Source organism: Spea bombifrons, chromosome 11, assembly GCF_027358695.1.
Source record: "Spea bombifrons isolate aSpeBom1 chromosome 11, aSpeBom1.2.pri, whole genome shotgun sequence".
Taxonomy (NCBI): Eukaryota; Metazoa; Chordata; class Amphibia; order Anura; family Pelobatidae; genus Spea; species Spea bombifrons.
In genome coordinates, this window is record NC_071097.1 from 3,842,893 (window position 1) to 3,856,577 (window position 13,685).

At 41.6% G+C, this 13,685-nt stretch overlaps 1 protein-coding gene across 2 annotated transcripts in view; it reads right to left on the reverse strand.

The window, feature by feature from the left end:
- GRID1 (glutamate ionotropic receptor delta type subunit 1) overlaps nt 1-13,685 on the reverse strand; it is a 319,319-nt gene that overhangs the window by 203,201 nt on the left and 102,433 nt on the right. For both annotated transcript variants that reach the window (XM_053450619.1, XM_053450620.1), the window contains exon 3: nt 10,819-11,103. In XM_053450619.1, the coding sequence (XP_053306594.1) occupies nt 10,819-11,103 (285 nt within the window). The remainder of the gene's footprint in view (nt 1-10,818; nt 11,104-13,685) is intronic.

Here is a 13,685-nt window from a genome sequence, read left to right on the forward strand (position 1 = left end):
ATACTACTACTAATAATAATAATTATAACAATAATAATAATAATAATAATAAACTAATAATACTAATAATACTAAAAATAAACAAACAATACTGATATTAATAATAACATAAATAATAATAATAATTATTATTATTATTATTATATTTTTCTGTATGTTCGGAATAATCTGGTTGAGATGTCATTTTGTGGCAGTGATAACTTTTACTGATTGTAAAGGAAAAATGAAAATGAATGTTACAGAACTAATGATATCTATTAAATAGACTCGTAGTGGATACCTTTTAACATGGAAAAAAAATAAAATGTAAAATAAGTTATCAGGACCTCGGTGGTCTCTTTTTCACATGGGGATTGTTTATGTGACTTTACATATTTTTTTCCATGTTGGCCCAATAAAAGGTGTCAACCTTCGATAAAGAAACTCCATCTACAGCTCTTATAGAGTCTTATAAAAATATGCTTTAAGCTACCAGGGCTTGCTTTTGTGTCACATGACATTTAAGTGTTCCCGTCAAAATTAGTAAAAAAGGAAGCTAAATTGGACGTGATTAAATAGTTATTTCTGGGAAGGGTTTGGGCATTCTGCAGCACGGGGAAGGATGTTAGGAATGCCGTATTTAGTTACAAAAGTGTTGCATTCGGCGACGTAGGTAGGAAAAGAGCCTTTAAGAGCCTATTATATCTACAGAAGCTTGATTTGAAACCTGCTGGTTTAGAACATTTATATCCCATTATGGTTCCAGTATTATATGGAGAAAATGTTCAAATTTAATGGTGCAATCAGCTCTACTGAAAAAAAAAATAAAAAAAAAATCCATCTTTATTGCTCAATCCTGCTTTAGAAAAAGAAATATTAATAAAAATATTCATTATAATTAATATTAATTATGATATAACAATTCTGTATTATTATATTATTATATTATATATATATACTGTATAGATATAATTTTTATTTTTTATTATTATTTTACTATTTTTTCTATTATTATTATTGTTTATTTTATTTTTTTAATGGGAAAAAAAATAAAGTTAGGTCAAACCAATATATCTTTTTATATTAAATAATATTGAACTAATTAAACTAATCTGGTTTGCATGAATATTTAGAACTTATTCAATGGTGCAATCAACTCTACTGGGGGGGGGAATATTTCCATCTTTAGTGCTCATTCCTGCTTTAGAAAAAAATATATTAATAAAAAATATTCATTATCATTAATAATATTAATTCATTATTCATTAATAAAAATATTCATTATAATTAATAATCATTATGATATAACAATTCTATCTATCTATATATATATATATATATATGTATATATACTGTAAATACATACATATATACTGTAAATATATACTGTTTATTTTTTATTTTTTTATTATTTTTTTATTATTATTATTGTTTATTTATTTATTTTTTTAATTTAAGAAATTTGACTCAACCCATTATATATTTTATATTAAATAATATTTTACTAATTAAACTAATCTGGTTTGCATGAATATTTAGAAACTTAAGAAACTTCTGAATATTCCATTTTTTTTATTTTTTGGCATTTAAAAAAAAAAGTCAGGTTCCAAACAAAACATTTCGCTTGAATACCAAGTGCAATCAAATGCTAATTTCAGGAGATTTGTCAACACCTAGGTCTAAAATTCATTTAAAATTGTGACATTTCACTGTGTTGGCAACATCACATTTCAAACGGCACGGCAAGCAAATCAAGTTAAATGTACGATGGGATTATGTATGAAATTGGTGCAGATGCGGGAAAAGTGGCCACCTGCCCCACCTCAACCATTAGCCAGAGTGGGAGCTGCAATGGAGGTCTGTGCTTCAACCTCCCTGGGCCGGTCGGCGCAAGATCAGAGGAGCTCCCCATTAGGCTGGGATCTCCATTGCCCACAAAACTGGGACAGTTGAGCAGCTACCCAGGACAGAGGGACAGCGCTTGAAAATTGGGACTGTTGGGAGGTACACACGCATAGCTTATGCGCGTCGTGACGTTTAACTAATATTAGGTTACAGTTAGATCACAACACACGAGGCGTTTCGGGAGGAAGGGTTGTTGTGCACAACATCAACAAACGGATATTCTCACTTTCCGCACATGCTTACACGTTTATGCTCACTCACTCACACACATACACTCACACATTCATGGTCACACATAAATACTTACACATTCATGCTCACACATAGTTACACATACACATTCATGCTTACACACACACACTTACACATGCACATTCATGCTCACACATACTTACACATTCATGCTCACACACAAACACATACAGTACACATTCATGCTCATACATACTTACACATACACATTCATGCTCACACACATACACTTACACATTCATGGTCACACATAGTTACACATACACATTCATGCTCACACATACACATTCATGCTCACACAAAAACACTTACACATACAGTACACATTCATGCTCATACATACTTACACATACACATTCATGCTCACACACATACAATTACACATTCATTATCACACATAGTTACACATGTACATTCATGCTCACACATACTTACACATTTATGCTCACACACAAACACTTACACATACAGCACACATTCATGCTCACACATACTTACACATACACATTCATGTTCACACACAAACACTTACACATACGCATACATGCTTACAAACACCTTCATGCAGGAGTTACTAAGGAACAGGGTGAAATCATCTTATACTTGTGGTAAGTCCAAGTGTAACAAAACTGCAGTTAATCACCTACACCCCCCACCCCGCACCCATAATGCCATGAATTGTGAATGCTTTAATATTAAGGGTGTGATAATATTATTTTTGTACATAGAGATGGAATTCACTGCCAAGAGAGGTGGTTCTATCAGATACAAAGGATACAAAAATGGTAAAAGCAGAACATTCTGGGCTATAAACTTTCTTTATCCAAGAAGAAATCTGAGAGCCTACTGGAGTCAAGTAGGATTTTTTCCCAAATTCCTGCCAAAAAATTTGGGAAAAAATAGCTCAATTGAGGGTTGTTGTTTTTTTTGCCTTTTGGGTCAAAGCTGGAGATAAACCTACACATACCTCCCAAGTGTCCCGTTTTCCACAGGACAGGCCCGATCTTCAGGCTCTGTCCCACTCCCCAGGGTAGCTGCCCCACCGTCTCACTTTTGCTTGAGATGGGGATCATGGGCCAGTTGGCCAGATCAATGGTGGTCTGGGCCATTGCAGGACAAACCTCCATCGCAGTTCGCACATGACCACCTGTCCAACCCATTGCCCTGTACCCGACCACACCACTCCCTTCCTGACACCATGTACCTCTATGACAAGTATGTGAACAGCAATCTTCGCAGATATTTTCTCCCCGATCCATGAACTCAAACAAAGCGTAAATAAATTCTTATCTCGTTTTTTCCCATCGCAATCTACCGACACTGAACTCAAACATTTTTTTTTCTCCGTTCTGGCTCTTAAATTACTACTCCAAGCAATTTTATCTCTCTTTACAAAACTTTACATGGCAGCTCTTTTCTACGAGGTAGTAAAACTAAGGAACCGCAGCTCCGAAAAAAAAAACCACCCATTTAAACTCATCGCGGTGATGCGACGGGTAGAAGGAAATCGCTCCAGAAGTGAAGAACGTTTAAAGTCAAACTAATGGAAAAAAAAAAAATTGGAGAATTTATCAAGGAGCAAAAATGCATAACCTCCAAATGTCCTTGTTTAGCTTGACCATTCACTCTTTGGGCACCATATACTTGTGTCTCTTTTTCCTCCCCTGATGCCCCTCTTTTCTAGAAGCTCAGAATTCTTGCTGGGTATCACAGGGTTCTACAGCTCTAAAGGTGTCATTTATGTACAGGAAGTGCTTATGGATTCCCCTTAAGGGGAGGGTTGGCAGTTATGGCCCATGGGGCAGGTGAAGCTAAGTAGCCCCGTTGGGCCCTTGCCCCCCTGGTAACCCACATAAGCGCTGGGACTCACATTTACACACATACACACTCACACTTAAACATACTTAAACAAACACTCGTGCTAACACACACAAACGTACACACTCATCCTAACACATGGATCCTCTCACACACTTACACATACACATTCATGCTAACACACTTGCACCCAAAGGCTAGGCATGTGCCTACAGCACCATGTTTTGAGTGTGCCATGGAGGGGCCTAACTGTAACCAAGGGTTGGGGCGGGAGCAAAGTGGTATCGCATAATATAACATTACATGACCCCACTTTAATAGCATGGCCACTCGCTGGTAGGGTAAGGGTGTGATGTAGTGAAGTGTGTTGATGTGTGAGGTGTGGCTGACAGAGTGAGGTGTGATGGAGTAAGTATGTTTTGGAGTAAGTGTGTGTATGTGTTACAGTAACTGTTTGTGTATGCTAGTGTGTGTGTCATTGGCAGGGGGAGGGGCTAGGGGTCACTCAGCTGTACTTGCCCCCGGGGTAAAAGATGCCAACCTTCCCCTGATTGTAACCACGCCAACCAATATTCATGCCTGGCAACTTCCCAGTGTATGCAACCTGTAGCTCTTCCTCTTCTGTGGAAGGGGTTACATCTCATTGAGGCAAGGCTAACTATACATAGGGCTGAGCCCACCACACAGAGGGTAAATTTTAGCCCCAAACAGTCTTAAGTGGGCAAGGGGTGGAATGGGAAGTGGGATATGTCATGACCAAACACTGCTCCCCAGCCCAGAGAAAGAAGAAACTGCCCTGAAGACCCAAAGAAGCAGGTCTTCTCCTAGAGACTCTAGGTCAGACCCACAGAGTTCCCAGGAATGGTCATCATGACCCACCAGTTTTACTCATATGACCATACGATGGAGCCTTCAGAAATCAACTTTGATCACCTGGCCTCCTGGTCATTGTTCCACCTCTGGTAAAGGAAGCACATTCGTCTTTTTTGGGGGGAGATGGCCCTCCTACGATGCAAGAGTGGAAGAGCTCCCTTGGACATAATGTAATTCGTCTTCTACATGGAAAGCACAAATGAAATAGATCAAAGATCTGCAGAACAGAAAGCGTGCAGAAAGGACCCATTCCACTTAAGGCCATTCAAATAAATGCGTCCTTTCATAATATTCCTTTAGTACAAAAGAATTAGATTAGTCAATTATAAAGGTAGACGAAAAACATGACATCGTCGACGCAGATTAATTAGAATTGTAAAATCAGGCAAACATTTGCATTTCCTTTTTTTTGTATTCCATACTTTATCTCCATTTAATAAGAAAAACAGCTCCTTCTTTTTGAAGGCTAATATGCAAACCAGATTATACACTAGAGATTTACCCACGAGGCTTTTTTTTTCCCTCCCCCCTCCTCCTCCCTTCTGTATCGTGAATCATAAAAAGGACTGCAGATGTTACGGCGCACGTGAAGGTCCACGGAGAAGGATTGTCCACCTCTTTTGATACAATCGCTACATCACCAACAAACATGTTCTCCTAGTAATGCTCCATCCAAAAAAAAACAAACAAATATGTAAATCTATTCTAATCAAAGGCTTTGAAATTCCGTTGCGAGTCCTTTTTAGATTTCATGTTTGCTTACAATCACGAGATCTGTAAATTTATCACATCTTTGGGGCAAAACGCGACTCTCGGGGGAGGGGGGGAGCGTTTGGAGTCTTCTCGTCAAAATTCATTAAATTAATTCAAATTTTAAATTCAAAAATATATATATATTTTTTTTTTTAGGATTGATGTGTCACTACAAAGCAAAGACGTTCCTCTAAGTGATGTTAAGGATGCCGAGAACAAAAAAAACAGAGCTCGAGTCAAACACAGAACTTGTTTATTTCTTTGGTTTTTTGTTGCCGAGGTGCTGACAGCCAAGTGAATCTTGTTACATTTATTAAAATGCGAATAGGTTTTACTTTTTCTCGTTTGATGTCTATGCTCAACCACGTCGGTTTCCTTTTTTTTGATCTTTATGCTTTCTTCTGGATGACACTAAATATACAGCGTTGACGGAGGCATCACTTTGGAATCAATGATTATTAGGAATGATCTAGAACGTCAAGTACTAAGCTCGTTCTTTTTCTCAAAGAAGTATCAAGTTGCAGTAATCTGGCAGCTACTTCACAAGTTTGTGGTGGCTTGGAATTTGCGGAAAGCCAAGAGATTATTGGCTACTTCCACCTTCTACGTTGACGGGTCTCTTTGAGTTATCACAGTAGCCGGGAGCTTCTAAGGGTAGGCTACCCGGAACTCTCGTTCCTCTGGTGGAATGGCTCTATCCATAAGGACTGGGCTTAACCCAGACAGTATTAAGTGGGTGGGGAGTAGGAAGAAAAGTGGGCAGGGAATGGGTGTGGCCAAATACTGCTCGCTTGCCTGGAAAAAAGTCATGGCTGGATCTGAGACCCAGGGAAGCTGCTCCTCACCTGGAGACTCCAGGTCAAACCACGTATGGTCATCACAAGGTTCTGCACCTATATAGCATCAATGCCATTGTAGATTAAACACTGATGCAGAGGCCAAGGAGCCTTGGAATGACATTTGGAGAATCTCCAGGGATGTATCTATAGACCATTGCATGACGTAAGTGTGGCCCATGGAATGCCTAGAATGACAGATGGACAGTCCGGGGCAAGTTCTTTAATTTGCATTCTGTGTTGGTGGGGCCACATGGGACATTAAAGTAATACAACGGATCACCGGTAGTCAAAAACCATTCTTTTTTTAACGTATGCTCTTTACCAAATCTAATATGCTAATTTCCCTCTATTTAATTTAGCTTCCTGCTCGTCGTGACTTGGCACCAGAAGGCAGGCGAGCGCATGGCCGCTGCTAGTCTGCGCTCGGCATCTGCTAATGATTTGCAAATGATTTTCCTCTTGCTGATTCACTGCAAAGATCTCCTGCAAAGACCCGGTAAATAATTATTTAACAATATGTCGAAATTACTCGTTCCTGATCTTCGAGAAAATGCCGGTTTTCTACGTTTTCGGGCACTGTCTCGGGTAGTCCCACTTTTATGGGCAGTGAGGATCATGGGCCAGTTGGGGAGATCTGCCGGCCAAGGGAGCTGACCGGCCAAGAGAGCTGTACAACTGATGGAAGTCTGTGCCTTCATTGTAGCTCTCACATGCTCCTCAACTGAGAGCCGCAAGGTGGCTCTTTGGGCAAGGTGGGCGAGTGGCCAATCATCTCGCCGAGTATTTCTTATCATAAAGGAACACAATTGGCATCATTTTCTTACAAACTTCTGTTTAGCATCGATTTCGAGCACTATGAACATATCTGGAAATTCTCCGCGTTTCGTCCTGGCAACTCAGAGTGAAGGTCCTCTCCTCTCTGGGTCAACCATGGACAAACTCCAAGCCGCGGGACTCCCTGCCCACCATACCTGGGAACTCTCTGGTTCTCCGGGTCAACACCAGAATACTCCACTCCCCGTGTTTCCCGCCATTGGCATCAGCAGGATCGCCCAATGACGTCAGTCCCGGTAGCAGGAGCCCAAAGGGTTCCCAGGTATGTTGACCACATTCCCTTCCACAACAGGCAGCCCCCCACGCAACATCAGCGCACCACCTATCTATGTTCCGAAAAAGGTGAGGACTCCAAGTAGCTGGAGCCTGATTGTTCTCATGACTGTGAAGCAGGTGAGATACTTATACAATTCATATTTTCCACACCAAAAAAAAATATATAGTATTTTTCAGTGAAATTGCCTAAGCTATAGTGCTTTGTTGTTACAATATCCAGTAGATCATCATTAAAATGAAAACCGCCTCCGTGTCGACGTTTTGAAGTCTGATTAGATAAAAAGTCACCTTTTGCTATCAAAGGGTCATGGCTCGGCGCTATCGAAGGAAACACCGGCTTTGATATCAGCCGTTCCGACGGATCCTCCACGTATCTCGGCTTGAGTCAGTCTCATGCCATTTCCAGTTAGCAATTTTTCTTCGCTCCACGTAATGGCATTTTATGCCACGGCCGGCTTAAAGAAAGGAGGCGAACATTTGATGAGATCTGACAAAATGTATTTGAAATACTTAGATTCGAATATTTATTTCATACTAGAATAACCATATATAATATAACTAATATATTTTATAATAATATAATATTATATTCTATATATATATATGTATTTTCATTTTTTTAAATCAAGCCTTATATCAAAAAAATACATATTTGATAAAATACTATGGAAAATGATTTCATCAAATCATTTCAATATGAAGTCTATTAAAAGAGACAGGTTTGCCGAATTGCCGGGATCACAGGAGACATGATAGGAATTTATTAAACTTCAGCGCTATAAACTGTAATAACCCCCCAGCGCTGTATACAGTAATAACCGTGTGATTAAGACTGAGCCATTCCATTTTTTTTAGCTGTTACCAGGGTCGGCCCAAGACAAAATGCCGTCTGGGGCGAAGTTTAAAATGCGGCCCCCCCCATTATCTACCCTGCGGCCCCCCATTATCTACCCTTCCTCTCCCTCCCTCCCTATTATCTACCCTACCTCCCCCTATTACTTACCTTTCAGCAGTCCTGCGGCGAGTCTCCCTGCTCGGTCTCGGTGCCGGCTTGTAATGCTGAGCGCCGGATATGACGTCATCTTCCGGCGCTCAGCATTACAAGCCGGCACCGAGACCGAGCTAGAGGGCTCGCAGAGGAGAGAGAGGGGCGCCGAGCGGGTACTGACAACTTGGTAAGCGAAAACCACTCGGCGCCCCTCTCTCTCTCTTCCACTTTAAAAAAAAAAGGGCTTGGGGTGGCAAAGTGCCGCCCCTTCAAAAGGGCCACCTGGAACAGTTGCCCCACTCGGCTCCATTGTCGGGTTGGCCCTGGCTGTTACAGCTACAGTCCCAACAAAAAGTGGACACAAAAATTACCGCAAAAACGAATGTGAGCCTTTTGCATAAAATACCCCCCCACCTCCTTTTAGATTGTAAGCTCAAATGACCAGGGCCCTCCTCCTTGTTTCCGAATTGTTATATGATCAGACTGCACAGCGCTGCGGAACACAGATGGCACTTTATAAAAATAACAATAAATATAATAACAATATAACATACAAGAATATACAAAAAGTGAATTTCCGTGCTAAACCCCTTTAACGACAGTTCCTGACGGTGCCGAAGGCTACAGACTTACTAAATGGCTTTTAAGAAGACGTAAGGCACGCGTGTACATTTTTATCTGTTAAACGCCTATCCTGAGCGTAATCAGTCATTAGTCCTCCCCGGTTGGATGTCCACCCACAGCGTCCGGCGGGAAGGTGGAACTTTTTAGTGACTCGGACATTATTTCGGAGGAATAGCAGCCGGGGAGCCCTCATACATCTTGATAATGTGCATATCCATCATGTAGAGGTCCGCAGGGCTTACTGATAACAAGGAGGACGTCTCTGTTACCGTGCCAGCTCGTGCAACGGCAGATGATGATTGGCTGGAGACGGTCAATTAAAGCTGCTGTTCCACCTACGCTGCTGAATACATTTATTTACTTATTGGAATTAATGCCACATTAGACGTATAATGCCCAGTACTGCTGAATACTACAAATCATTTTGCCTTATCTGCTAGCTAATCTCCCTGGTCCCTTCCCCCCCAATACAAGCCACTGGCTCTAGCCTACCTTGTCTACGCAGCATTGCAGGGGTTAACGGGAATCCATAGGCTCGTGCCAGGAGCTACAGGTCCGTAAGAGGGACTCTATTGGTCGCCGACCAATGAAGAGCAGCTGCCCATATAAATACACGCACACACCTGTATACTTACTGCCATACACACAGATCCCAGCTCCTACCTGCACAGTATCTCTCTTCCTGTAGCTGCTGGCTGAGGGCTCCTCATACAGTAACACGTGACTACAGAAGAAGCTTCTTACTGGCTGATCTCATCACATGATAGGAAGCTGGAAGCCAGCCCTTGCCTGGCGCTTGTGCCACCAGAAGTGGGCTCCCATAATGGCCTATCATATCACCCAATGCAACAACCAATCGTACGCGCGGTCATTCTCAACAGGATCTCTGGCTTATAATCTATTATTTTAAAATCATATCCCGCGAGCTCTCAGGAGTCGACCCCGAGTCAATCTCAAGGTCACACAACCCTATAATAAGGACAAGTCAAGGTTTTCCATGAGGACGGGCATTAGAGCGTTTTGGGCAACGCATTTGGCGCGTCACTGCGTAGCATCGTCACGATGGGCTACTAAAGGGTTAATATTTAGTTCAGTTACTCTAAATTCCCCATTTTTTGTGCTTGCTATCTGGATTTATTTCAATCCACTTCCCAACATATAGAGGAAATGAAGGTAGCTGTGGAGAAGGGGTCTTTTGAGTCCAGTACTGGAGGATCACAGGGGGCTCTCAGGATAATAGGATAACGATCAAAGTCCCGATGTTAATAGCTAATAAGACCGTTAATAGTTTAATTACATGACCTGTCACCTACATAGCTTTCAGCAGAATGAAATGTTAATTATCTAAATCGCTTGTAACATAGGCTTTCCGATTTTTTTTTTATTTTTTTTTTTAGTGCGGTGATTTTTAGAAAATTTAGAAAATGATTTGCAATTTAATTTAAAAAATAATTCTGCTTTCATAATTTTAATTTGGAAAAATAAAATAAAATAAATAAAAATAATAATAATAAAAATAAAAATATATATTTATTAACACAGCAAGAATGTGGAGAAATAGCTTAACTATCAAGCAATTCATATTAAAATTTGTAAAATAGGACTACATATTAGGTGAATTACATAAAAAATGGAAAATATGTAAAAAAAAATCCACAAAAAAAAAAATCTACTCACCATAATCGCTGTCGTAAAATACTATGAATTTTTGCCATCGAAGTTCGGTAACGAGTTTCAGCATGACATCGTTGAGGCGAACCGGAGGTCTAGCAGCCAATGTATACTCGTCTCCATCCAGGCTAGGGTTAAGGTGACAGACGGTACGCGGCGAACCACCAGTGTTGCGTTGTACGTATATATGCGGGATGTGCATGGCGTCTGTGAGCGACTGAAGAGCGTTGGCCGAAGCACAGCCGGTGGATGTGACTAAAGCTAAGATCCCCTGGGTCATCAGGTCACAAGCTGGAAATGAAACCAGAAATATTGGTCAGAATTTTTGAGGGCAAAGTGGAAGAAAATACATAAAAAAAACAAGATGGCTGCCGCTGATTAAATCCAGTCACATCAAGGCGGCCATTTTGTTATCAGGTACATTTACAAATGCATGGTGACATGGAGCGCTAGGATATGATGTCATATCACAGCACCTTCTAATGCAGACTGTGGAGGTTGTGCTGAGCCGGCAGAGCCTCCATAGCGTAATTGGGCCAGTTGGGGAGATCAAAGATCTCCTGTGTAAGCAGCCCATTGGGTAGTTGGACACTGGGAGGTCTGAATGCCCTAGGCCTAGGCCAACCAGGATATGCCACCGAATCTAACTGATATGTTACGGTTAGAAATTCGAGTTTCTATGCAGTCACCATATCTGGAAACCCTCATAGTTTGACCCGAGTCTACGAGTGAAGCCCTGTTTCCTCAGGTCTCTGGGTCAGTTTCTTCTTTCCGGGCAGGGGTGTGGCATTAGGCCACGTCCACTCCGTCCAAATCGCCGCCCACTAAAGCCTCTCCAAGACCCAGAAGAAGGCGAGCTCTGAGTAGGCTACCCAGGAAGTTCCCAAGTATGGTGGCCACCATGGCACCCAGTGGAATGTCACTGCACATTCGACTACCACATTTGATGCTATCGCACAAGACCACTTAACCACTCCGGGTTAAGCGGCGCTTCTCCACGTCTCTGGGTCCCAGGAACGGGGTTGTGGCACGTTCCACTTCCATCTACTTCCCCTCCAAAAATGGCCCAATGTCATCATGGGACAGCCCACTGACAAAGATGGGACCTCTTGCGATGTCACAAGATCACCCACCGAAGTCAGCAGGACTTCCTACCTGTATGCCGCAAGGGGAGCCTCCCTGTACACAGAAGGACTTAATCGGTCCTTGGTTTTGTCTTAGATTTAGAAGCCTATCCGATGCACGCTTAAATTCCACCATTCCATTAACCCCTACCACGTCTGCTGGGAGGCCGTTCCACTTATCTACCACTCTCTCAGTAAAGTTAATTTCAAATACATTTTTAACGAGTATATGTAATTAGAGGTCAATCCAATGTCCCAGCGTTACCGTCGCCCATCCAGTAGTTAAAGCTCTGATTTCATTATATTATTGGCATGCAGAGATGAATCCATTTCCTTTCTAATTTGCGCTATTTCAGCACAAATCAGCGGCTAATGGAATCCGCAGATATTTGATGGATATTTTTTTTCTTTTTTCTGGTGAATGCATATTCCCCCCCCCCTCCCTAATTACAGGTAGAGGGAACGCGAGGGCTTTTAGATACTTTAGATAAGATAATAAGAGAAAAAGGACAATTATTGTAGTTGTACGAGCGCCAGAAAAGAATAAAATAAAAAAAAAAAAATGCTGACTTCCATCCACCGGAAATATTGGAAATGGCGTAAAGCAGGATCTGCCGTACCGTGAAGGGCCAAGTATTAAGCAGAATTAACCCCTTAAGGACAATGGGTGGTCCTTAAACCCATTGAAAACAATGCATTTTGAGCCCCATGTACGGGCTTTGTCATTAAGGAGTTAAAATTCCCAATTTATTTTATATTACTTTTCAAAATGATATATAATTATTAGATTCTCCCCCAAATCTAGTTCCCGGGATGAAGCGTTGAGGAAATGTAGGGCAATGAAATCCACGCTAGAACCCGGGAAGGTAGGTTACCCGGAGCTCTGTCTTTCTTCTAGGGGAGTGGCTTCATGAAGGGGCTGGGTTAGCCACAGATAGAGGCGGGGCTAGCCCCAGGCAGCTTTTAGGCAGTAAGCAGGGGTGGGCCATGGCATGGACCGACCCGGAGACCCAGGGAAGCAGTTCTTCACCCGGAGACTCCGAGTCAAACCCGGAGAATTCCCACCTGTGGATGAGTGGAGGCATGGGTTAATTATTTGTGATACTATTGTACCTTCGATATTTCCCTGTGTTAGCCTCTACCACCTCTGACGGGGGACTATTCCACTTATCCACTACCCTCTCAGTAAAGCAACAGCTACAGTTTATTTTCCGAAGCGGCTTTTTCTCTGTTTTTGATTCCCCGCAAAATAACAACTCACGGACTCCTTTCATCTTCAGCCTTCTTCATGAATCGAATATATTAACCCCTTAAGGACAATTGGCGGCCCCTAAAACCATTGAAGACAATGCATTTTGAGCCCGTACATGTACGGGCTTTGTCATTAAGGGGTTAATCTAATATGTAATCCATTCTACCTTCTGATTTCTATGGCCCAAACTGCACTGTTTTGTTCTTTTTAACCGTAAATTGTTGATTTAGCCATTCTCGTAAAACGAAAGGACTGTCCGCTATTGTCTAGCAGTTTGTATAGCGTTCTCGCTACATCCTCCCCGACAACCGGGAAAGAATCCGTCGAGGACCTTTGGAAAAATATGAAAAGCTGCTTAAGAATACTCGTTCCTCAATATATTTGCCTTTCTTGTAAAATCTAAATTTATTCTATTTTTTTTTTGTGAGATAAGGCATATTTTGTTGAGGATGCTTCATGTCTGAGAAGTGGAATGTTTGAGCAAACCCCCCTCCCCC